Here is a 27785-nt window from a genome sequence, read left to right as displayed (position 1 = left end):
AGACAATGTGTCTATTGTACATTTACAAACAGCCCTGAGTGTTGGGATTACCTCTGCCTGGAACCATGATATCAATAATTTATTAACTTGGATCTGGGGACAGAACTCCATCTGTAGAGTGCTGTGTGCTTTCAGCGAGTATAGTATAAGCTTCTTTGGAAGATGGGAACCCAGAAAACCCAACTGCAAGTAAGCAAGAAGCAAGATATATGGTAACAACTCTATGAGCACAGTAAATATTCGTAGAGAAAAGAGCCACATGGCTACTGAACTGCTTTCCTATCCATGGCAATCATGCCAGAGGTGGGCTCCTTTATTTTTTCTTAGATGGTTACATTACCTATAACTGTCCCATATATTTTTGTGTGTACCCATCATTGTCTAGAATATTATATTTTAAAAAATCACACTCATGACAATAGCTTCAGCTTGTTAAGTGATGTTTCATATGGGCAGTATGTCTGTGTTTTGTTCTTCTGACAGGTGCACAGTCACATAGCATCATTCCCATTTTAACAGATAATGACAGCAGCTAATGTGTACTAAGAACTTATTATTATATAAAGTTCTACTCCAAGCACTTTTCTGCTTTTCTTTTTTCTTTAATTCTCACACTAACCAGAAGGTCTGGTTGAAACAGCTCTATGACTGAGGTTAGCCTAGGCTTGGAGAAGTTAGGTGACTTGTCCAATGTGACAGTTATAGTATGTGGTAAATCTTGACTTTGAACCCACAAATTCCCATGGATCACTTTATTGGGTTTTGCAATAATTCTTAAATGGGATATAATATAATCATATCTTTCTGCTCCCTGTTTTCATGTATGTTTGTTTTTGTTTGTAGTTGAGGATCAAATATCTTTCGCAAAATGCATGAAGTCCATGTTTCTGAAGATGAAAATTTGAGCTCCTTTATCAAAAATGACTGACACAAATGCCCAGACCTTTTACAAATAATTTTCCAGTGCTTCTTGGGTCACATGGAGTTATTGGTGAATTGTCTTCTGAATGTCTTCAGTCACATTTGAATTTCCTGGCTGGTATCAGGCATGGCTATCTCCTAGGTCTTCCTGCTGGTAAATGACCCAAAGTGAGGAGGCAAAAGGTCCAGCCTTGCTGAGGAGTTTCAGTATCTTTGCTCATCTCCTTCATTCTTCCTTGGATTGAGGCCAGGCACAGCTCTGAGGGTGGAGTGCCAATAATGCAGATTAGTTCTTATTCTCATAACGATTATAGTCTAGTGATGGTACAGAGAGCACATGAATAAGAAGACAGGGAGGAAGGGGGGGAAGGGTACTTGTGGAAGGTGATCAGCCACAGAAAGACTGAAATCGATGGACATGTTGGCAAGATAGAATGGGAGGGCCTCTTTGGAGAGGAGAACTGTAAGGCAGGTTCTCAGTGAGAGGACAGTCTGCAACCTGGGGAGGGACCAAACCCGCCAGAGGGCAAGGGCAAGGGCAAGGGCAGGAGAAAACAAAACAAAGACCTGGCTTTATAGACTCAGAAATGGATGGGGTTGAGAAGCACAGCAGTAAAGGAACAGAAAGGGATTAGCCCATGTCCTGTGTTTCCTTTTGTTTAGCATGGATATAATGGTGTTAGATGATTGCTTCTTGCCAGTTTCTTGCTCCCAGCAAAGATTAGTACTAGAACTTCAAAGACTCTGAATATTTATGTATCTGCCCTGCACAGCAGTGTGGCAAGAATGCAAGTGAGATAGGATGGCTGATCTTGCTCATGGGTAGGGCTCCTTTCTCCTTCATACTTTTGTACTTGGCCCCCTCTACTAACCCTGACTGGTACTATGTCTCACCATGGATTAAGGAGACATGTGCTGTTGGATGCTCTCTGCTTGCTCATTTGTCCTCTGAAATAGATACTACTGTCTTCATGAATGTATGAGAGGGTTGAGGCCCCAAGAAGATCGTGTCCTAAGTGATAGAGCCAGGCATGGGAGGCCCACAGATCAGGTCTCACCATGGCACAGTTGGATTATGTGCAAGTCTGATGATATCTTGGAAGCCATAGACATCTTAGAGTCAGTCAAACACTTCATTTTATATCTTATAAAGTTTCTGTTCACCTGGAGGCTAGGAACTAGAAAAAAAATTGTCATAGACATTGTTTAGAAAATAAAAATATTTAAGACATAGTAATAAAATAATTATTATCTAAATGATTTTTTTATCCCCACAACAGTCTACAAATGGGAGAAACAAATGGCCACTCCAACTGTTCACCTTGAGTTTGTGCTCACACATATGAAATATGCTTTTTCCCTGTAGTATTTAATATCTACAGCAGTGGCAAATTAGATCTAGGTGCATATTTTGTGCCAGGAATCAAAAGAGCTATCTGACAGTGTTCCTGTACTCACAGGGTAGGAGATCCAGAGGTAGGAGACCTCTGATTGATCTTCAGACCACACTCCCCATGAAATAAATCCTACCATGCCTGCAACTGATCACTTCTCACCCTGTCCATCAGTTCTATCTTGCTTAAAGCATCTGCTTATATCTGGGTTGTGGGTCTTTCTGTATCTCTTGCTGCACTTCTAACCTTCTCTCAATTTAGCAGCCAGAGAAATTATGTGTGTGCTTGCTTAGTTTTAATTATGTGTGCGCACACATGCACATAGAGGCCTGAAGTCGGTTTCTGGTGCCATTCATTCCTTAGGCCCCCATCAACCCTTTGAAACTTGCCTGGCACTCACTAAGTAGGCTAGGCTGGTTGGCTCAGGAGCCACAGGGATTTATTTGTCCATCTCCACTTCTCCATCATGGAATCACAAGTGTATGCCTCCTCCAAATGGGCTCTCAGGGTTGACCTCAGTTCCTCATGTTTGAATGGTGGGCCTTTGTGGACTGAGCCACCTCCTCAGCCTCCAGAAGTCTCTGTAAAACACTCTGAGCCCATCACTTTCCTGTTCACTCTCTTTAATGAGTTCCATCTGGATAAATTTATCTACTTAATTAGACCAAGAGTCACAGAGATAGTAAAGCATGCCGAGAACACTCAATTACAGGGGCTCTAACCTAATCAGTGGATGCTCCATGGATACATTCAAAACTGGAATACATTATTGGAAGTTTGTCTAACTCCAGACAGTGGGACATAGTCAGACAAACATGGTTGGTGGGGTATGACTTTGAAGGGCATCTCTCATATATCTGTCCCATCCTCTTCTTGCTACTCTGCCAAGCCCACTGGTTGCTGTGAGGTTAAGCACCCCATCCCCACTTATGCTCCAGCAGCCATGCTGTTTTGCCTTGCCATAAAATCCACAGGCAAAGCACAAGAGAACCATGGAATGAACTCCTCATAAACAATGTTCACAAGACCTATGGACTGAAATCCCCCAAACCATAAGTCAAAATAAGACTTTCTTCCTTTATTCTGTTCCTTGGGTATTTTTTAAGGTGACAAAAACCTGAACAAAATCCAAAACAACTTACTGTCTTATTGAGAAGTCTAGAGATCATCCAATGGCATTTAAGTATTACCTGTTTCCTCCTGACCTGGCTCACGCCTGCTGCTCTCATTCCACTACCTATTGTGTCTTCTCCCACTAATTCAGAATTTTGATACCTATTATTTCCCCTACTCTCCCTTCTCCCCACAGTGTCCGTAGTTGTTGTTGTTGTTGTTGTTGTTGTTGTTGTTGTTCTTCTTCTTCTTCTTCTTCTTCTTCTTCTTCTTCTTCTTATTATTATTATTATTATTATTCAGGTGGAGCTAGAGAGACAGCTCAGTGGTTAAGGACACCTGATGCTCTTCTTGAGGATCCAGATTCAGTTCCCAGTACCCACATAGTAGCTTAAACCTGCCTGTAACCATTGTCCTAGGGAATCTGATACTCCCTTCTGACCTTTGCAGGCACCAGGCATGCACAACATATACATACATATACTTACATACTAAAAACAAAACAAAATAAAAAACAAAACAAACAAGAAACAAAAAATTCAGACCAAAATTTTTTTTTCTTCAACTTTAGGTCTCTGATGAAACATGATTTCATTATATAGAAACTTCCAGACTAAGAGGAAAGCAATCTTCCTCACACCAACTATTGTGCTCTTTGGATTGCTCTGCTTAATTTAGTACTTTATAAGTATCTATTCACTTTTTGTGTCTGAGTTTGAACCAGCTGCCCAACATGAGAACTAGGTTACAGGCTTAGAAATGCTGAACAAATAATTAGTTCATACAGCATTGATTCCAAAGGCCATAAGTTCAATGATTGGGTGCACCTTTGATCTCTAGCTGGTATCTTGACTTCACAGGCCTTTACTTCTGAAGGGCTAGCACTTGCTTTGTTGTTGTTGTTGTTATAAAGCTGTTGGCCAATGGCTAGAGCTTCTTATTGGTTAGCTCTGTCTTAAATGTTAACTCATTTCTATCAATCTAAGTGTTTGTTTCCATGTGGTCTTACGAAAGCGCGCATGTGCGAGAGAGAGAGAGAGAGAGAGAGAGAGAGAGAGAGAGAGAGAGAGAGAGAGAGATAAGAGGAGAGGAGAGGAGAGGAGAGGAGAGAGACTAGACCTCTTATTCCTCTTATAGCCAACATCTTGACACCCCCCTCTCTACTACATCTCCCAGAATCCTCCTTGTTTCCTAGTCCTGCCTATCTTGTTTTCCTATTGGCCAACAGGGCTTTATTCATTAACTAATAAGAAAAACATATTTACATAATGACATCTCCCATCATCTCCTCTTTTCTCTTTAAATAAGAAGAAGGGATTTAACTTTAACATAGTAAAATATGTAACAAAACAGTTATCAAATAAGAACTATAGTTAACAATATTTAGTCCATTAACATTTAGCAAGATTTAAAGAAAATATTCCATCATCTATCCTATCTTTGTGAGCCTAAAGTCTTATATGTAACTTATCTTTAATCCTAACTAAGGAAAACTATAACCATAACTATCTGTCTTCAACTCCATCAAAGACCACAGAAGGATAAAATATAAACTCTAGAATTGACAGAGACAATTTGCTGTGAGGTTAGTCACCTGAAGTTCTTCTGTAATGTTCCATCTTCAGTCTATAGGCCATAGTGCATCTGGTAGACTCCTCAGCAAAGCAGGAAACTTTAAACTGTCCTATATTGGCAACTTGTCAGTCACTTTTTTCTGTGGCACTTGCTATTTGATTCTGTTGGCTGCATATAAGTCTTCCAGACTGGACTAAATTTGTATTAAATATTGTATACCACTCCCGTTATAATTTTTATATAATAATAAGCATTGTATTCCTAGGGGGAAGATGATAAAGCTGTCTAGGAGTTGTAGAATTTGTTTAGTTCAAATGGACTTTTATATCTGCTGAAGTAGCATTTCTAATATTTGGGCATTCCTGTGTGATCCTGGCTTGATCCCATCTACCATTTCCGTGTCTTTCCTGAGGCCCAAGCTGACAGCTTTAGAGCACAGGGTGACCCTAAGATTTCTTCAATATGTATAGTGCTCTTACATTCTTGGTCCCATGTTTGCTCTGTATGTAGGAGCCCAAGCTAATAGGAACTTGAGTAGGAGGAAGGGTTAAGAGGTTGTTCACAGGAAGGCATCATTTTATCACCTTATAGTTAGTAGCAGAAACATCCTGAAAGAATGCTAAAAGATGTCTAAGACAGAAGACAAAGGGGCTGTTGGGAGGTGTGCTCTTTTTCCTTTCAGGCCATGGTGGAAAGACCTGAAGCAGACACAGGCGATTGTGGCACTGCTCAGGAGACATTATAAACTGCACCCTGGGACAGTGGTTCTCAACCTGTTGGTTGAGAGACCCCCTTTGGGTTGCTCATCAGATATTTACAAGTCATAACAGTTGCAGTTAGGAAGTATCAAAGAAATAAGTTTATGGGTTTAAGACCCAGATCCATAATATTAGGATCTGGGTCTTAAGTGGATGGCATGATCAAGCAGATAAAGATTACCTTTGTAGCTTTATATGAGAAGAAACTCCTAGTGATGGAGAACCATTGGCTTTTATGCTATAGATGTTTTCACAGTCTACACTGACACAGTTCACAGAACAAGCAATCACCTAAAATGTGAGAAACTAAGGTCTCTGATCCTTTGTCAGAAGAAATAAAAAACCAGAATTCCATACTGTATTAATTGATATATTTTCCTCAGAGCCTCAGTATTGGTGATGAGAGGGTATCATCATGAATGTGTGGTATGTAGGAAGGTATGGCTGCTAATGACTATTTAATACCTGGATACATTGAGACTCTCCTAAGAGTTCGGTATTCTTTGGAGGTGCTGTAGGATAAATAGATTTTTGTAGCTGTACTGGCAATCCCAGCCCTTGGGCTTTGTTGGAAAACTCTCATTGCTTAATATTAAAAAATTAATGTCCAATTTCCACCTGGTTGACAGGCCTGTAGGGACCACAAATCCCAGGAACTGCTTTAAAACCCATCATGTGATCAAAACAGGTTGTACCAAGCTCTTAAAAAACTAATTTTGAGAAAGGTAAGGGGAAGTGGGAATTGGGAGATTTTATTTTTTTTCCATGCAGAAGATGTCAGGAAGAATTGATTTATTGTTTGCAATCACAATCCTGTGGGCAAACTTCAGCTTTGTCCCTAAACCTTCTGTCTGCCTGCTTCTTTACATGCCAGAACATAGAAACATTTGTTAGTTTGCCTTGGTTAAAATGATAGCAGAACACATGGTTCTTGTGTTGAATACTTTCATATCATTCCAGTGTGTCCTTACTGCCACCAGAGATGCTAAAGGCCTGCCTCAGAATCTGCCCCCTCTATGCAGAAATTAATTGATAAGACAGACACAGCAGGAGCCTCCGGTACCCAGCCCTGGTGCCCTTAGCTTCAGTGACCCTTTGGATTGCCCCTGTTGATGTCCTACTAGGTTACATGTTATCTCTTTGACAGCTTCTGTGTTACCCAAACCAGTGAAAATATTTACTTTTAATTTTCCTTTCCCTCCCGGTGACATTGGACTTTTTGGTCCTCTGTGTAAAGTACTCTCTTCCAGTGACTTGGCATGTGCAGTATTCTCTTTCTTCTATCAACCTTCCAGCCTTGCCCCACCCACCCCCACCCTGGTCCATCCTCCCTACACAGCATGCTGCCTGTCCTGAAGGCACAGACCAGGGTCATCTTCTGGTCCAGACTCTCTTTTTATTTCCCCCAACACCCACCGCTTCAGTTACATCCACAAACCAACAATTCACAAGTCTGTAGTACTGCTCTAGGCTCCTTTACAGCCAGTGGTCCATTGTGTACATTCCTACTGTGACATGTCCAGACAGAAATCTTGACTCATCCCTTCCTAAACACACATCACATTCCCCACACTATCTGTGGACAAGCCTCCCATGCCTGCTCTGTTTCAAGAAACGAGACTGGGAGTCATCCTCGACACCTCCCTCTCTCATCTTGCATATCTAATTCATCATTGCCATACTAATTTTTCTCCCTAAACTTTCCTCTGATCTGTCTAGATGCCCATGTGTCCACTTCCAGTCAGCCTGTCAAAGTTACCACCGTCCTGTTACTCAGGGCCCTGCAGCAGTCTCCTCTCTCATCTCCCGTTCTCCTTGCTTCTCTTCTCTAATCTCCTCACCAAACTGGAGCTTTTATGTTGAAGTAAATCTTACATGACTGCTTTACATTAAAAACACCTCAAAAAAATACAAACCAAATTTCTTCACATGAGCTACAGAGCCAAGTGTGGCCAGCCTTCTCTGCAGGCTCATCATGCATGCTGCTCCTGTTTGCTTAATGGCCATACTGTGTACCACTCCAGCCCCCGTGTTCTCCCAACTCCCTTCCATTTTAACCCATGTTCTAAAAACCTCAAGCATGCCTTCTCTGATACTCCATATGGCCACCATTCTTTTAATGTATGGGTGACAATTGTGTCTTTAATCTACACGAGTCTTTGTTCAATGCCTATTCCCTCATTTGTCTTAAAGCTCCATTAATGTAAAAAAACTGAGCCTGGTTTTCTATTTCCTTGTTATTATTTCAGCTTATTTTTGAGTTTGCCATGTACGTTCTGACACACATAAGGTGCTAACTAGTTAGCTATATTAAATAATTTCCTATCTGCGGAGTTTATTTTCTCTCTTTTCTGGACTGTTCTAATAAAATGTCCTCACTTCACTCGGGCCTTGCTAATTGTGAAGTATCCCTCCTCCTTTGTGTATATGTAGTTTTGTCCTTGAATGTAGAGAAATGGATGCCAGACTTGGTTTCCATTCTGTTTTGTATCATGTGGAATCTCTTCCACATGGAGGGCCCAGCAACTTCAAAGGGAGCTCTGCACATGGAAAAGATACACAGGGGGAAAACGTGGAAGAAAGTGAAGTCCTGATTTTCATCATGGTTAATGGCCCAGATCTCAGAGAGGTTTAGGTGAGTAACCTCTGAGAAGAAGCATCTTCAAACCAGCAGTGCCTGGGGCAGAAACAGTGCCAAAAGGGAAGGAGCTCCTCAGCACGACCAGAAAGGGAAGACATTCCCCAGCGGTGACTTCATGAACCTAGGTAGTGGAAAAGTTGAAGGAGCCCCAGAGGTGTGAAAATCACCTTTGCATGCCTCTTCAGGGCAGAGTGAATGGAGGGGTGGGGGCACCAGAGCTGTTGTCCGTCCCAGGAGTCTGGGTCAGTCCAGAAAACAAAAGTGGGAAGGGTTGTGTCCCTCACCTGTGAAATAGTAACTTGGGATTCTGTTTGACAGTGAGCTTTATTTATCTGTTTACAATGGAAATTTATACCAGGGCAGCGAAGCAGAGGTGGGGTTTTACAGAGAAGTCACAGTGTTATCATTTTGGCAGCTGGAGATACAAAGGAGAGTTGACGTGAATGTTCACGATTGGTTCCTTATTTTCAGCCCCCTTTGACTACAGCCTATTGATATGGTTTCAGTCAATCCAGTTAGGTCTGTATTTAACATAGTCAAGTTCTGGGGATTTCCCAATGACTACTCTGGGACCATTTCTTTTTATGTTGTATGATTGGGTTTATTTCCATTGACAGGTTATTTTTAATTGTGCATCAGTTTTTCAACACACTTTGTTCATTGCATGTTAAAAAGCTTCAAGACAGGGCTTGTACTAAACAAGAAATAGCAGATGTCAACTTAGAATTTTAATGTAATTCTTATTGTTAGAATTTAGAGGGGAGATATAGGGAAACTGAGGAATAAACAAATATAACTTTCTATCGTATAGCCAATTTACAATTACAATGCAGTACAATACAATGCAGTTACTTCTTCCTGTCCTTACACTAATAAACATAATGGAAATAATCACATATATACTGTACATATTGCTTGTAGATGGTGATCTAAACCCTTATCATGTTAATTATGAGTCTCGAAACAGCTTTATGCTATAGAAGTTACTAGCCAAGAATATATACAAAGCAAACACTGGTTAAGTAAGCCCAATGTTACCCAGGTAGTAATGATTGGAAATAGATGTCCTCCCAGACTGTTCTTGGCAGTTTTGATGATTTCTGATTGGTGGTGTTTTTTGTGTTAGATTCCGTACTATAGTCAACTCCTTCATCATTGCTGTGGGTTGAGGAAGGGGCTCTGAGGCTGGTTTTATTTCAGTGACATGCTAAAAATGTGTTTCTTCAAGTGGGACAAAATGGTACATCGGGTAGAGGAGGCCTTCTGGTTAATAGTTGGTTAGTAGCTGCTTAGTAGCTGATTAGTAGCATGGGCTTGGCAGTCAGGAAGAAACCAGAACTCGATCTCTTTCCTCCTCCACCACATAAGGAAAATATTACCTCCCTCATGGTCATTGCCTGGATTAAAGGAGGCATTAGAGTATGTGTGGAGCTGTTAGCACAGTTCCTGGCACATGAATAAATGTTTTTTTTTTTTTTCTGTCCTTGGTTTCCTAGAAATGGGGTTAAAGTGTGACTTCCTAGAAAGCTAAGTCCATGAAGGGACACCCAAACATACGAGTGTCACATGGCCAAGTCCTCCAGACTGATGACAGAAGCTCCATGTCCCATTTTAATTGGGCTGGTAAGCCTTTTGGTACATGCGTTGCCTCAAGCGCTCCTTTGTCCTGCCTCTTTGCCTGGATTGTAAGCTTAGTTGCTCAGACACTGAAATGGACTTTCCTGGGCCACGGGGCCCTTGGTGTGCTCCTCACTTCAAGGCACCCTGTACAGTGTCTACTTTTTCTATAGGTATCCAGGAAACACTGCTCAGGTGATTTACAAGTGAGACATATCTTTGGACAATGTCCTCCTCTAGAGAGAACTGGGGCAAAGGCGAGGAAGAGGAAGGTGTGGACCGTACTTCCATGTACATCTTCCCAGAGTTGACAGTGTGAGCAGTTACTTTATTCTTAATCAGAGAGCAAGTGAGGACATAGTTCTTCTACACCCCAACCCTTAGTGGTCTTCCTCAAATGGCTCCTGCCTTCTGTTTCATTGGCTTTAACCATTGAGCAGTGGCATGGGTTCCCTTTGAGGGAAGAAGCCAAGAGTTTACTAGTCTCAAAACCACTCTTCCATAGCTAAGCATGACTCCCATGGGCATTCTCCTCAAACTACTGGTGCACAAAAGACTCTGGAATAATTTAAAACAGAGCACTGGTAAAAATCACTCTGAGGCTGCTCTGTGCTCAAGGTTGGACGTTTATTCCTTTTTCTATGTCTTGTTTCAAATTATATTCAACCAGTTTCTTTTCATGACCTGTCAGAGACTCTCAGCAATAATCAAATGACCTCATCAATGTGTTAAAAGATGTTACACATCAGTTATAAAATGTCAACCAAATAGACATGTCCTGGATGTGACTGTAAACTCCCTCCTACTATGAAGTTTTCCAAAACTGAATCCAAAAGATTGTGTTCCAAGAGGAGTTTACAAAACCCAAGTACTTGGAGAACAATGAATTAAAGTCCTCTGTCAAATTCTTCCTCTCCAGGCAGCCTCGTTCACAGGGCTCTCTCACAGCCAGGTGGCCTCCCTTCAGCAGCTCTACACTAAACGGGTCTCCACAACCAGTTTGTTTTTCCTCAGCATTTGAAATGGAAATGTTCTCCTGCTTCTCATTAAATTAGTCCACTTCCCATTACTATAATGAAATACCCAAAGCAGCAAGCTATCACAAGAAAGGTCACTTGGCTCATGATTCTGGAGGTTCTATTCCAAGACCAGAGCCTAATAGCTTTGGGCTTCCGGTGACAGCAGCATGTCATAGTGGCAGGCAGATCTCTGAAAGTTTGAGGCCAGCCTGGTCTACAGAGTGAGTTCCAGGACAGCCAGGGCTATTACACAAACAAACAAACATGAGTGGCTGATCTAATCCCTCCTACCCAGGCCTGGCCGTAACAAGCAGAGGTAGACCCTGAGTACTATTCTCTGCAGCCACAATTCTCAGATATCAGTCAATGTCCATGTGGTGAATCCAGCTTTACAGTCTGCAGCCCATGTGCCTGTGCATGGGGAAACACTTTTCACTATTATTAAACCCTTGCCTCAGGCACACCTGCTGAAAATACCTCTGCGGGTCAGATTCAGGGCAAACTGTCTGTACTGAGGATGCCTGTCCGTGCAGCAATAGCTTCTGCCAAACCAACAGGGTGACTGGCTTGACCTACAGCTTGGCTGGTTCTGCACAGCGTGAGCATCTGGCCAGGTGGGCCCTGAAGAATGTGGGTTACTCCTATAAGCCGGTACTCATCTGTGAAGAAAGGCTGTGTAGAAGCTTTGACAATCCCCTGAGGCCAAACTACGAGATATGTGATGCCCTGCAACACTTCCCATACTGCAGTGGTAAAAGCCAGCTGCATAGCTGGAAAAGGAAAAAGAGAAAGCTTGCATGGTCTTCCGTAAGCAAGGCCAAGGTCAAAACTCCTTGTTCACAAATAAAATCCAAGGCCTTGACCGCACTGGAACTCTTCCATGTGTGCTTTTTTTTTTTTTTTCTCCCTGGGATTGTGTTCATTTTATCATTTAGTGTTCTGGCCCAGAGGCTGGGCTCCGAATTTAGGCCCCAACATGCAGGGTTTGCCAACCCTGGCAGTGCCTGCTTCTTGTAAGGAGGAATCCCAGACTCTTAGGGTAGGCTTCCATGAGGGGCACGGGTGAGGCTGGTCCAGTCTCTTGATTGTTCATTTTGTGGTTGCTTTCAAAGTTTCTACATTTGCCAAAAGCAGCTTGGGTGATACTTGTAGTAGTAAATTTAAAAGGGGTGGGGGTTGTCTTCAGCCAAACAAATGAGAACATAGCCCTTCCACTGGCAAGGCCCCTTGTGGTCCTGTAATTACCTGGCTGCTTACTCTTGTTTACTTGGTTTCTCAAGACAGCATTCAATGCTCACACTGAGGGACTCAAATGGCCATTGTGCTGAATGCTCCATAGGTTCTTCTCTGTAATCTCAAGTGTGAATACAAAATGAATATCTTACACCTTATCTTTTTCTACATAAGGATGCTATAGCTAATCCTGTTTCCTTTGCATTCTATTCAAATTTTATCTATTTTTCTTCCATTCTCCCTTAGATTCCTTTGTGTGATTTTTTTTCCTTCTTTTTTATTTCTTCTTTCTACTCAGACCCTTTATGTTCCAACTTTTTCTGCTCATTTTTGTTTATTGTTTGAAGCAGGATCTCCTTCAGCCCATGGCCCAGGCTGACCTTGAACCTGTGTATCTCTTCTGCCTCAGCCTCTGGAGAAGTGGGATGATGGAGATGAGTCACCATGCCTGAGGGCTCAACTCATTTAAAGGGGATCTTTTCCTGTGTCAGTCCACCTTGACTCCTGGCATCACCCTCAGTTCCTTAGTGTAAAACAATGTGGGAAATACTTTTCTAAATTCCCATTTTATGCCAATTGTCATGTTTGTGGACAATGAGTTTCTTTCTCTATGCAAAGGACAGGTTTCCTTGAACTTCTCTGAAGTGCTGTCTGTCAGTGTTCAGAGCTGAGGACAGTGCCACAAATACCCTCTGCCCTCTACCCCGCAAAGAGCCACAAGGCACAAGGGACATGAGTACCTGCAAACCGCTGTAATCCCCTTGTGTTTCTCTCTAATTTAGAAAGCTTGTTGGGATGTAAATAACCATAGCATCATAGGTATGATATTGAATCCATCTTTCTTAGTTTGTATCATGCCTTTGCAGTGTGTGTGTGTGTGTGTGTGTGTGTGTGTGTTGCTAGGAATTGAACCTAGGGTGACTTACACGTGCAGGGCAAGGGTTCTATCTACCATGCTCATTTTCGCTGCTTTTAGTAACTCACGGTTTTCAAGTAGCTCAATTGACTATATCCAGCAGACTAAATAATGCTTAGTAAACACTCTTTCAGCCATAACATTCAATGTGTCTGGAAATACTGCTGCATGCTTGAGTGATGAGTCCAATAGTGCCAGCAACAGCAGGCAGCTTATTGCTCACATTCTCTTACAACTCTGAGCTCTATTCCTGCCTTCTACTACATCAGTTGTTCACACCCTCCTTCATGCTGCAACCCCCTAATATGGTTCCTCACATCTGGTGATCCCTAAACACAAAATTATTTCTGTTGCTACTTCATAACTGAAATTTGCTACTGTTATGAATCATAATGTAAATAGTTTTGAAGACAGAGCTTTGTCAGAGAGGCCACGACCCACAGGTTGAGAACCACTGTGCTACACACCTACTGGATTCTCGACGTCATTTCTTTGTCTCCTCATTTGCTGTGTCTGTTGGTTACCCCACCTCCACCTCGGGCCTGATCTCTCCACCTCGGGCCTGATCTCTCCACCAGAGCTGTTTTGTGTGGTGATTGATAACCCCAATTACACTCTTGTCCCAAACTTTGAATGTACTTAGGTCTTTTGGGAACAGAAGTTCAGCACTCTGGATCCAGTCAGATCCAGTCCAGTGTCTCATCTTTTGTGTTAGGTATGCATAGAGCCTCAGGGACACAGCAGTGCTGTGTCGCCCAGCTTTCACCCTGCTCTTTCTGAACTACCTCTAGCTTGCTCATTCTCACTCTGTCACTGAGTGTCCGAATACTGTGCCACCTCCTGAGTCCTTCCTCTCACCCGCCTGTCCCCACTGCCCTGTCGACAACCTAGAGTCCTCTTTAATGGAGGAAAAGGTCAAATACAACATTCCAGGGCTTTCCATGCTTCCTGTAGGAAGAGCCTAAGTGAGATTTTACTGTCTGGCCCTCTCTTTCTTTCACCTTCCCTGGAGGCTCACCCAGTAAGGCAGCCCAACTCCCTCATGGTCAGCCATAACCCCAGCTTTTCCTCCCCTACTTCCATCTTCCTTGTTCTTAGATCTGTCTAGTACTACCAGCCCCTTACTTACTAATTATTTTTATCAAATAGTTGCCTACAGGGAGAGCAAAGAAACATGCCCCTCTTATCCCCTTGACCCCATACCCTATCTGGGAAGATCTCTCTTCCGCCATTTTGTCCATTTTTACTCTTTGTTCTTTTCATCTCAGTGAGCTTTCACTCCTTATTGCACCATCACACTGGAGCAGGCATAGCTAAAGTCTATTTGTGTCCTCCTTTATACGAAACTTGACACCTTTGTGATTCCACTTGCATTGGCATCTATGGCCTTAAGGCCTGTGTTTCTGATTTTGTTTTAGCCCTTTATGGCTACCTCTTAAATATTGATGTTCCCACAGAGCTCCACCCTGAGCTACTGCTGTTAACTGTTGCTGAGGACTTTTGAGCCTGTAGGTTGAGCCTTAACTTCTCTCCCTTTCTCCAGAGGGTCACCCCTAAATGTGCTTTCTGCAAGTACCTCAAATTCAACATGGTTTAAGACCCACCAACACCTTACTTTCTAAAAATTGATCCCCTTCCTCTGTTCTTTCTGAACTCTGCAATGCTTGGTTCTGAAAGATGGTAGAGGCAAACATTTCAAAACCATTCCAAAACATCATAAACAAGTGTATTTTCTAGTAGCCACATTAAACTATAAAACAAAACAGATGAGTTAGAAATAGATTTTATGTAACCTAATTCATGCAAATGTCATTTCTTTGTAAGTATTTAAATGTTAGCCATGTATTTTTCAAGTCCTTATTTAAAGTTTTGAAATTTACAGTGCATGTGGCTGTCACACACATCAGTTCAAACTAATCCCTGGAGTTGGAATCTGTGGCTAGCGATTATTGGCTGCTCATTGACACCATCAGAAATTCCCCTTCATCCAGCTGCAAATCTGTTCCTTTTACTACTTAAGTATTTCTCCAGGAGATTAGGACCTTTTTTTTTTTTTTTCTACTTTTCACATCCTGACTAGTTGTGTGACACTAGTTATTTCTCACTTCAATTACTGCAATGGCTTATAGAACCTAGTTTTAAGTAGGCCTTGTGGAACAGGCCCCTCTATAATCCAGGCTGTGCTGAACAGAGGCAGAAAGCACACAGTTCCAAGGGCTATCTTGTCTATAGAGAGATTTGAAGTCTATCTTGGCAGTTTAGTGAGACTGGTTTTGAAATAAAAATGAAGAACAAGGCCAAGACTATAGGTTATTAGTGTAATGCTTGTTTACTTTGTAAAAGGCCCTTAAAATGAACAAATAAATAAACCAAATGTTCTCTCTCTGTTCAAGGGAGCATGCTAGATCCCTTGGAATGTTGGATAGAGTGGAATATCTACTTATATGTATCTAAAAAAGAAGAAAACAGCTCAGATTTGTTAACATTTAGTTAACAAATAATAAAGTCAAAATCCTTGAACTTGGTATTCAAGAGGTCAGCAAATGCTATCAGTATTAGTGAACTAATACATATCTCACACAAAGTTTTCAAGACAGTTAAATTTTTTTCCAATTACCACATCATAGTCTCAAATTTATTTCTAAGTACTTTTGATACATTTAGTGAATACAATAGACATATACATATTTTAAAAACATTACTTTTATTTATTCATGTATATGAGCAGAGACCAGAAGACAAATTAAATTGCAGGAGTTGGTTCTCTTCCTATACCAGTCATCTAGAAGCTAGTGCTGTTACTCACTGAGCCATCTGGCCAGTCCAAGAACTTAAAAATAAGTATACTTATATCAGAGGTATATATCTGGAATTTATTTATTCCAGAAAAGTGAGACAGTCAAATCTAGCATCTCACTTCAATTTCAGCCCTGCTCTTTTTCCAGCCTTCACTTTTCTTTTTAGAAGAATTTCAGAGAGACAGAGGATGAGAGAGAGAGAGAGAGAGAGAGAGAGAGAGAGAGAGAGAGAGAGAGAGAGGAATGAAGAGAATGCTCATAAGACCCCTGCCATAATCTTCTTTTTGTTTTGTTTTCTATGGAATCAAATCTGACACTGTTTCATGCTACCAGGGTCTAAAATTTATCAGTAGAAAGCACACCAATTATTTCACTTTTTTCAGTATCTTTGGATATAGAAAAACTCTTCCAGGTCTACAATAACAAATAACAGGTCTACTGATACAGCAGGTTCTAACAAGCTGGGCCATGAATTTCCTTCCATGAATGATTTTTTTTTAAGTTTAAAATGAAAGTAGCACCATGATTCCATTGTGTCCTTAGGGGTCTTATAATTCAGCAAATCCAAAAAGATGTGGTGTTGATATAATCATAGTAAGAGATGCTTACCAACACAAAAGGTCCTTAGGAGGGTATGATAGACTTGCCCAGAGAAAAGGGTGCTGAAATAGATAGTTGATTCAAAAATCAGTCACCTAGTTTGTCAAATTTTTTAAAATGTTTTATTGAAACCTTGTCATAATCATTTGCTCTAAGACAGAGTTTTAATTTTATGTGTTGTATGGGTGTCTTCCATGGTCTTCATACTACAGTATGAGTAAGGGTCCCCTGGGTAATATATTAAAACATAGCTCTCTGGATGTTGTGTCTATGTGTTCTGATTCATCCAGAGAACACCTAGTCTAGGACTTTGTGGATTTTAGAAAGCACTTGGTTGACTCTGTGTCTGGTAGGAATTGTACATTGAAGTACATTGTCTTCTCTCTATGGTAGAGAATAAAAAGAAGGGGCTGAAAAACCACCTTGCTCTGGGCCCAAGAGGGGTGCTCTTTGGGGATATGTGAAATCAACACGGCCTTGAGGGAGGAGGGTGGACAGTGGGGATGCTGAAAAGGGATCATGTGTGGATAGAACTCTAAAGATGGAGGGGATTTTGAAAAATCGATAAGTGAAAACTTCAGTGTATTTCATAATTTTCCTATATCCTTCCTTAAACTTCAACAGAAAATTTAATAGAAATGTAGAATCTTATTATTAGAGCATTTTCAGGAACCAATAATCATTCAACAAGTAATTAGAAAACAAACATATTAGGATGCCTAGGACAGTGAAAGTTTTAAGCTTTAGGATAATGTAAAATTCCATATAGAACTGCACTTCTGGTTTTGAGATAATAAAGCCACCTAACATTGAGAATATAAGGATATAGGAAACTATTCCATGTCTGGAATAAATTAGTTTTATAACCACTGTGAGGAAAAATTCATTTTTTTTTTTTTTTGCCTTAAATGGCACTTTTAAATTCTGTCATACTTGTCACCCAGTTGTTAACATTTTAGAATTTGAAAACCATTGATTGATTTTTCTAAGATGCTGCATATTTTACTCTGTGGCAAATAACAACCAGAAGGAGGTGGATAAATCAAGACCATTCAAAGGCCCCAAAATAAAATGTTCATCATTTCAGCTTTCTTCCTCAGTCAGCCGGATTCTGGCCCATTAACAAGCATCTAATTGGTTGGTGTGAATTTCTGGTTTTTGCCATTTGCTGACCAGTGTCTGCTGCAAGTTTGAATGAACTTCAAGCCAGGCAGACAAATGAATCAGTAGCCTGGAAGGAGAGATGGAGCAGTAGGCATGGGGAGTCTATCCAATCAATCAACACAATATGTTTTAATTGTAGCAGCACTAACTACCATAAATAGGCTGGTACAGTCAGTCAGGCTGCTTCAGTTCATTCTTGTCTATTTCAGTCAACTCTGTTCTGCCATCCATATGAGTCCAAGTGTTTGTTTTAGTCACAGATGGACAAGCCCTCCTGCTGGCCATCTACATTTTTGGAAGATATACTTTCTCCAACAGTTCAGTGGAAGCTGGGTGTGTGTGTGGGGGGGTGGGCAATGCTGTTCTTACTGCAATTTATAACTTGCTTTTAGTTCGCCTGAGACTTCTGCTCTCCATTTCCTTGCACTCAATGGTTCTGCTGATGTCTGCTTTCTTGCAGGTGATCCGTAAGGGCTGGCTGACCGTCAGCAACATTGGCATCATGAAAGGAGGCTCGAAGGGCTACTGGTTCGTCCTCACTGCGGAAAGCTTGTGCTGGTATAAAGATGATGAGGTAAGCCATGGAGAGTGACAGTTCCCTTAAGCGTTTCTAAAGTTAAATTAACTGATGTTATTGCGATGTACAGCTCCAGATGCTAGCACCTCTTTTGCAGTGAGATTTGTCTGTAAATGCTATTTTACAGAAGATCCACTTTTCTCTTTTCTTACAGTTTAGTTTTACAGTGTTTCCATTGAATTTCCTTTCCTGCTTATTTCTTTTGTACAGTCTCATTTTGCTGATCCAGAGATCAGGTCAGGAATTGGAAATTTCCTCCCTTTTGTTAATATCAAGACACTGGCGCAGTACAAGCAATGCCCATTAAATAATGTGTTGAAAAGACAGAAGGTAATAGAAGCGAAATGAACAAGGCGCTGCTGTGAGTAAGGCAGTGTGAAGCTGTTGCTGTGGCTTCCGCCTCCAATGAGAGGCTTGGGGAATGGTGAGACTGCTGGGTTTCATGTTAGTACCGGATCATTATACACATTGTCTTCGAGATTTGATACCTTTGTAAAAACATAAAAAGACAAGGATTTTGGTGTTCTGGCTCATGTCCGATGTTAATAATGTCATCCAGTGACTTACTACTTATTTAAATTTGATAGGTAGAAAAGCACAGAAAAGTCACATTAGTCTTATAGAGCCATTAAGCTGCTGTAAATTCTTAGAGCTAGATTCGGAAGGACATGGGTTGAAATTGAACTATGTTTTGGAAATTGTAATAGCTCTGTTCTGACTAGTGAAGTCATCGGTATTTGTAACACAGAACACAAATGTTATTATATAAGAGTGCTCTTTGATAGCCAAACCATGAGCAGGTGAGATCATCCAATCTTATTGGCTACAAAAAGCATCTGTGTCAGATTTAAGAGCCTGACTGCTTCTACTTTAGCCTGACTGCTTTTGAAAACATTAAAAGATGCCTTTGTTGTTTCTTGGAAGAAGGGTTCATGGCTCAGGGTTTCTCCCTGTCTTCTTTGTAACAGTGTGTTGAAGATTTTAGATGATGGGTTGATTCCCATTAAAGATTCTACGATACGGAAACTCAAATTCTACAGAAATGTCAGAACAAATTTGCTGTTAAATCGTTATTTTCAAATCACCAACCTCAGTAAAAAATGATATTGGTTATCTTGGTAGTTTGAATAAGAATGGCCCCCTCACCTATTTGAATACTTAGTCATCAAGGAGTGGCACCATTTGAAAGGATTGGAAGAACTGGGAGGTATGGCCTTGTTGGAGGAAGTGTGTCACTGGGGGTGAGCGTTGAAGTTTCAGAAGCCCATGCCAGGCCCTGGCTCAGGCTTGCTCTCTCAGCCTGTGAATCAGGCTCTCAGCTACTGCCTCAGTGCCTGCTCGCACTTATAAATGCTTATAAATGCTTTTCTTATAAACGCTTTCTTTATAAGAGTTGCCTTGGTCATGGTGTCTCTTTACCGCAAGAGAATGCTGAGTACGCCAGGCATTTTGAGAATCTGAGTATTAGCAATGGTTTCTCTGCTGTGACTGGGGAGGCATTCCTGTCATTCTGTGGGAAGATCTAGTTTAAAGATCACGACATAAGCTCCAAGACACCCCCTATATGCAAAAGAGTAAGTAATTATCTTCTTTGCTACTTAGTTATGTTGTAGACACATTTTCTCCAGAATATTTATATGCTCATTTTCATACATTTACATGCATTATCAGTCTTGGGACCTTTCCCAGTAACACAAGGGGAAGCAGGTTTTCTTAGGAGTTGTAATAGTGGCAGCCAATGTTTGCTGCATGTTAACTGACGGACCCACATTAGAACTTGGGAAAAGGTGCTTTTATTATTAATATTTGGAGATGAGAACACTAAAACTATCAAGCATCACCTCCATCACCATTGCAGGCCACCGTTTTAGAAAGTCATTTCAATGTGACTTGGTTTATCTCATAGAAGCCACATCATGTCCATCAGGATGACCAGCTGCCAAAGGTCACACAGAGAGTTGGTAGCGAGGTAGAAATTAGAACCTAAGCTGCTGGGCTCTGAAAGTCCCAAAGCTACTCAGGGTTGTCAGAGTACATCTTGTCTCCCAAAGGATTCATCAGGATGATTTTCAGGTGACTCAGAGTTGACCTGTTTCCAAGTGTGGCTGCCACACGTCCCCAAGAGAGCTAGGAAGCCATTGCTCTTGTAGTGTAGCTATAAGATTGGCTCTCTGGCCTGCTATGTCACTCCTGGAAGGTGGGGAGACATCTGATGCTCTGGATAGGGAAGGAAGAAACCTAGAGAGCACAGGGAGTCACATCATTGGATGTGTCCTTTTCTCCTCTAAAGACTCAAGAAAACTACAAAAACCACTGTAGCTGATGCTCTACCAAGAACGCTTGATTTCCACAAGTAGGAAATAAACATGTACATCAATATTACCTGTGTTCAATGGACAATTTGCTAAAGGCATATGTAGAGGGATGTTGGAGGCATGGAAGAATTGAATGACCCTTCAAATAAAGGGTGTCAGTTTTCTCCTTTTAGAGCATACCAAAAAAAAAAAAAAAAAAAGAAAGAAAGAAAGAAAAAGGAAAAAGGAAAGGACAGACGATCCTGCTATATGTAACCAACAACCAACAACTAAGTAGATGCATAGGGTAATGTCAAGTACCCAGTACTTTGGAGAGAATGAAACAGGGCGAGGATGGAGAAAATGACAGGGACTGGCCCTTAGAATAAGAAAACAATCATACTGGAGTAGAGATAGGAGTGATGAGCTGTGGAAAAGAATTAATTGAACAGCAATCCAGCAGAGGGCATGATAAATGCAAAAGTCTCAGAACTGGAAACCGCCAGGAAGCTTGAGACCAGCATGGAGGTTTAGTGAGGGACAAAGATGCCAGGGGGCTAGGGATTTGATAAGTCACCACCAATTATTTGGATTTTATTCTGAGGATAACTAAACACCTCTACAGCACCCCAATATGGTGTAACATGATTAGGTTTGTGGTTTAGAAGGATCTCTGTATGTGATAGTCATGGTATTCTTGAAAGGTGGAGGTGGGTGGTATAACAGAAGGAGACCAGCTAGGGAGCCATAGCAGGCGAAGGCCAGAGATGATGACTTATCCTTGGTAGTGAAGAACACTGCTAGTTCTTGTGGAGAGGCTGTATACAGCCCACTTTAGTCATTGGCTACTATTACTCATTCAGAACTCTGCCCAGAAACATTATGGGAAGTTTTCATATTAGGAATGCCTGACTCAGGGACGATGACCATCTCCAAGTTATTAGTGTCAGCAGGGCAGAGCCCTCTCTGGCATCCTTCATTCTCACCCCACTACTCCTTGGCAGCCACCACTGTCCTTCTCTACCCTGCTCCATTGGCTTCCCTGACTAGAGCTGCCTGCCTCTGCAGGCCATTTCTGAACGTGCAGTCAGGGCAAAAGAGAGGAGACAGCACTGGTCCTTGCTCTTGGAGAGAGGAAAACAAGTGGTAGGGTCTGTTGGGAGGTGAAGCAGGAAGGATGGTGAGAGGACTGGGTTGACACAGGAAGTATGAGGAGTTGGGGCTGAGCAAAACACAATGAGTATCTTAAATCTGCATGACACTCATCTGTGAGCATCACTGTTGTAAATGATGCTTGGCTCCAAAGAGGCCTGCCGCCATGGTTCTGTAGTCAACAACAGGTTGACTAAAGGTGGCTCAATTGACAACCTTTAAAAAAAAAGTCTCCCAAATCTAGAATATGTCTGTGTAAAAATAAGTTCTACCTGAACTTGTGGAGCTAATTTGTTGAGCGGACTTCTTAGACTGTCTCTTCATGTACATCAGCACTAACATACTGTGGAAGCCAGATTCAGAAAAAATAAATACCTTTTTTTCTCCTTTATGTATGTATGTATGCATGTATTTATTTATTTATTTATTTTTGTCAAAGAACTGTGACAAGGGAAACATCCTTAAATCAGTTGAGGATTTATTAATTTATTTAATGATAATTTAAATTTAAATTCTCATAGAGGATCTCTGTATTATGTGTTCTTGTCACCGTCTTGCTTTCTTTTGTAATTAGGCAGGAGTGTGTATTAATTATTACCTAAATTATTGCTTTATAAATAGATTATATCCTGTGAATATATACAGTTCTATTTAACTGTTGACAGGCTTTTAGTAAAGATAAATGACTTAAGAAACATGACCATGATTAAGAAAAATATGCTGTTTTTCAGTGTGACACTAATGGAACACGAGGTTGTATAGGCCTGGTGCTATGAATGGGCATGGGCTGGGTGTGTGGGTTTGTTGTGGTTGCCTATACTGGGTCAAGTCATTGCACTTTTCTGAGCCTCGGCTTTTTAACTGATCCGGGGGACCGTTGCTGATCCAGCCACTTGTGAGGGATTTCACAGGGCCTTCATAAGTCATATGTGAGCAACAGTCCTTGTTATCACACCAGTATCACCACAGTCTCCCTGAGTATGTAATGCCCTATTTGACTTCCCTATTCGTCTATTTCATGTCACAATGTCAGATCTATGGGATCTGGGTTTTCTTACGAAGAATCATAGGGTCAGGTAACTAAAGGGAACTCACATCCTATTTGCTCAGTGAGACTTTCCATGCTGTCTCCCCTCTAGTCTGGGTTCTTCTCTGTCTTAACCAAGAATTAGAAATGATATTATCAGACCGGTCCTTTCCAATCTGGCATGGCAAGTCCATGATAATTGAAGTGATGATTTTTAAGTTATAGGTAACCTGAATGTAGAAGTTTTGTTCTCAGCAGTTTAAAAATTTCTTCCTATTCAGAGCAGATTCATACACCTTGTTCTTAAGTTTCATTGGACCCACAACCCCTCTAAATCCACTGATAGTTTCTGAACCTGTACTTTAACAGTATGGTACAGCAATGGTACACCCATGCCGCTGATAGAAAGGTTTCTGCCTGTGTTCCAGACAACATAATGTCACCATAATATCTTCATGGAGTTATTCTAACGTAGTGTTGCAGGTGACAGAGTTAATCCACTTGGCGATACCTTATTCTCTGCCATTACTCTCAGAGTAGAGCTCTGTGCACTGTGAAAGGACATAGTTCATCTTTCAGAGTTCAACACTTTCTGACCATTCCTAGAGGATTTCCTCAGGTGGTGAACTTCTACATGATGTAGTTAGAACCCCAGACCTGAAATTGCCTATGTTAATTGTCATGTACACATTTTTTGTTGTTGCATAGGTCTGTTTATGGCTTGTCTTCCCCATGTCCCACTGCCAGTGTATCCATGACAAGGCCTGCAGGGTGAGTGGCAGCTACTTAGTAGGGTGTCAGAGCTCAGACATGAAGATTTGTGATCTGAGATGATTAGCACATAGCTCTTCGACTTCTGTTAAAATAATAACATAAGGTTGGTTATACCAATTATCTTTATGGAGTACCCCCAGGAGAAATACAGCAGTTTTAATAATGTCATGTAGAGTATTATCTCTACAGCAGTTTTTTTTTTAAGCAGTGGACACCCCATTTTGCTGTGCCATTCGCACATTTAGCATCTTTTGTTCTATCCCCAGAGCAATGCACTAGTTTCTGTCTTTCTCTCTAACTTGTTATATTTTTTCCCTTTATTGGTGTCCCATTTGAAATTCTTCTTTATATGTATTATGGGCACATGTATTCTCTATATTTTGTTTATATTCTCTATAATACACACACACACACACACACACACATCAACACCATTCCAGCCAAAATGGTCAAAATGTTCAACAAAACCAAATGCCAAGTGGCTTTGAGAGAAGACACCCCCAAGTTAGCAGCAGTAATGGTAAATAGCACTCCCGTCAGCATTGCACCTGCTGCAATGTCAGGCCTGCTCCCCTTCTCTGGAGTTTCCTGATGATCATTGCCATCACTGTGGGTACCATAGTGCAGTACTTTAATGTCCCAGGCATCGAGTTTAGTGAGTGTTGTGTCTCATTCTCTGTATTAGGAACGAAGAGAACAGGGAACTTAGCTAGCTGTGACATGTTAATGTCATGCCCTTCTGCACCTGAACATTTCCCAACAAGCATTTTTGGGAACCTTGTTATATGTGAGGCATTGCTCTGGTCACTCAGGATAAAATGATTAACAAAGAGTCCATGATGCCTGCCCTTTTAAGGGACAACCTGAATAATGAAAACATCAACAGACCACAAGGCTTACTCGATGCTGATTAGAGTCTATGAAAAGTCAAGCCAGTGATGCATTTGACAGAAACGATTATTGGATGCAGGAACTTTAAGTTGAGTGATCAGAGAAGGTCATTTTAGTATTCTGGGACAGAGTTGAACCAGAGTGACTGATATTAAGGAAAAGGTAACTCTAGAAAGGAAGGACTTCAACTAATGTAGCCTTTGAAGTTTTTGAACGGGAAGCCACATGATCAAACAATTGAAATATATATATATATATATATATATATATATATATATATATACACACACACATATATATATATGTATATATATATATGCGCACAGAGACAGAGACCACTTTGGTAATATTATGAAGAATTGATTGGAAGAGAACAAAACTGGACAATGGGGTGAGTTAGGAAGTTGTTACCATGATTACATGAGAGGCCATGGCATCCAAGGCTGGCCTGAGCTGACAGAAATTGGTAGACATGATCTAAGACATGTTTTAGAAGATGAAAAGTGATAGGACAACTCAACACATGAGGACGATGAGCACTGTGCACCCAAGGGCTATTGTTTTGTTCATTTTTTGCTGCCAGTAGCTCCAACAATGTAAAGAATAGATATTAATTAATGAATTAATAGAATATTAATTAATAAAGGCCCGAGACAGTGGGTGAGTGACTAGCTACAGTGAAATTTCATCATGTGATAGTATTATCAAGGGCCAAAGGGAATTTTGATTTGTAGAATTTTGTGAATTGTCACAATTGGTTAGTGGGTTTTGGTCTTCTAGCTATATAAACATGGCTTCCTGGACTTGAGATCATTTGAGTGAAAACCAAACTTCTCATTATTAGTTTTCACACATAAAATCTAGGGAGAATTTTATCAAAAGAATGAAACAAAAACATTTCAAAAAAATTTAGTTCTGATAATTTTATACTAATACACTAATGGCAAACTTTCTTTAAGAAATGTTTCCAGGGTATACATTTTGAGAGAAAGGGGTAATTTGACTCAAGGAAGAAAATTTTTCATTTTTCTGAATATCACCAAGAAAGGGGTAAATATATATGTACATCTGAGTGTGTAAGTCTTCCCAGAGTTAAGCTAACCGAAGGGAAAGGACTGCTCATTGATACAGTAAGGCTGGTTGCCAACACTTGTTCTTCATCTGTGGCCCAACATAATGACTGCAGTGGCAATGGGAAGTAGAGTGTGGGGACACAGCAATTTCCAGCAGAAATGTACTAACCTTGCACGACTGCGGGAAATCCAAATCTGCATTGAGACAGGACATTCTTTGGACTCTTAAGAAATTACAGGCCTCATTTTTGTGGGCTGAAATGTTTGGATAGCTTGATAAGGAGATTATATAATTCCCTTATAGGGATATTTACTTAGTGTTGCTTTTATTGTGTAGCTCTAGCAGATGACAAATATAACTTAGAAAATAGGAAGGAAAGTGACAGCCGTAGGCCCGGCTGTTCAAAGTTAGGAAGCCAAAGACACAGGGGTCTGCAGCTTTGCCTCTCACTTCTATTTTCTAGGTGGTGCAGGGCTGCAGCTGGAGGGGCGGGTCCCCTGTGGTGGAGGACTCAGCCTCCGCCCACTGGGTACTGAATACTCATTGTCAAAATCACTTACTAAGCCCCAACTTGGGTATTTTTATTTTTAAAAAATCCAAATAAATATCAAACACCAATGTATATGGCTTAAAGGTCTTCAGTTTCATAGTTGTTGTTGTTGTTGTTGTTTTTTTTTCATGTATAGAAAGTAACTTACATTGTGCTTTTTAATATGAGCTTTATTATTTCCACATCCTGGCATTATCCAAATATTTATGATTTAGGAAATAAAATAAGTGTCATTTCATAAAGTGCAATGGCCAGTGCTATTTCAAATTTACTAAGGAATCCCTTTTTAACGACAAACCCACTCCTACTGTGTATTGTTTCCAAAATGGAATTTGGGAAAGTCTGCACTCTTTGTATTACCCTTTTCCCAGAAGAAAGAAAACTTAAGTGTGCCTTATGTTATAAATTTAAAATGTGTATAGGACTAGCACTTTTGAGAGCAGGTCAGAAATGTCTTTTTAGGGTAACATTTTATTTGTGGAAAAACCATTTGAAATGTTACCCTGAAGTGCCTCACTTGGAATATCTCTGTTGACCCCCAGTTCCTTCACGTTCTGACTGGGACCCTGTGTGACCCTGAGCAGGGTACATTCCTGTCCTAGAAGGGCATGAAAGAATAATTGCTCAGGAGAACTCTTGTAGTGACTACTGCAGTTTGTGCAATGCATTTAAAGTTGGGTGGGACTATGCAAAGAGCCCCATGGCATTTTATACTTCCTGTTTATACTTTACATTTTAAAAAGTATCATTCAGCATTCTATTGTGTAGTCATGGGAGCTTTCTCTAAGGCAAAATCCCTGTAAGTTCTTCATGAATCTTATATAAGAGAAGCAGATTAAAAATATGTATATACATACATATATATATGAAATATTTCTATGAATCCAGATTATTTCCATATAAGACATTTGAATTTGTTCATATTTTCATGTTATAGTTTTGCCTATGACTCAGTTCATTGTTCTCTCTTAATCAGGTTTAGTATAAATACCATAAAATTCAGAATTTGGAAACTGTAGGGTCATAGCCTTGAGGTTAAATCTTACATTTTAAAATGGAATGCCTGGATGAAAAATAGTTTGCTTGAGATGTTTAAATATTCTGGCCATTACAAAATGGTTTGAGAGTAGCCTCAGGTTACAATTTTAAATCTTGAATAGAATATAAGAAAAAGTTAAATTTAAAATATTGAAAGGTAAAGTCCTTTTAATAAGACAGGCCATAGTAGAACAATTTTCTAAATTTACCCGTCTCCCTGCATTTTACCCTTATGTATTCGAGATGTTCATGTACAAAGCCAGCCCTAATTACTTTTCCAATTCACATTAGTACATGGAGTTTGATATTTCCTCAAAAGCTAGGGCAAAATATGTCATGCAGGCCTATTAACATCTCCCTTTGCCCTTTTGAAAAAAAAAAATCAACCTGCCTGAAAATCTCAAGAGTCGAAAGTTTAAATATGGAACCCTGGATTCCAAGCGGATCTATCAGCCCTATATACTTTATCCCTATGGCTACAGTGCAAACTCTTTCTTAGTTAAACAATAGCATGACGACTAATCTGTGTATATCATGGCACCTGGAAATGCTGATGGTTCAATATTCTTATCAAAAGAAGAGAAACAATTATTTGAATATGTGTGAAAATCTCTTGGAAATAGTTTAAAACATGTTTTACACAATCCAGACTGGCAATT

At 40.6% G+C, this 27785-nt stretch overlaps 1 protein-coding gene across 5 annotated transcripts in view; it reads left to right on the top strand.

Moving 5' to 3' along the window:
* The window catches only part of Dnm3 (dynamin 3), a 480062-nt gene that overhangs the window by 241115 nt on the left and 211162 nt on the right, over positions 1 to 27785 (top strand). For all 5 annotated transcript variants that reach the window (XM_051186097.1, XM_051186093.1, XM_051186095.1 and 2 more), the window contains one exon: positions 18210 to 18323. In XM_051186097.1, coding sequence (XP_051042054.1) covers positions 18210 to 18323 — 114 coding nt within the window. The remainder of the gene's footprint in view (positions 1 to 18209; positions 18324 to 27785) is intronic.

Source organism: Phodopus roborovskii, unplaced genomic scaffold (genome assembly GCF_943737965.1).
Source record: "Phodopus roborovskii unplaced genomic scaffold, PHOROB, whole genome shotgun sequence".
Taxonomy (NCBI): Eukaryota; Metazoa; Chordata; class Mammalia; order Rodentia; family Cricetidae; genus Phodopus; species Phodopus roborovskii.
This window is presented reverse-complemented; position numbering and strand designations above follow the sequence as displayed.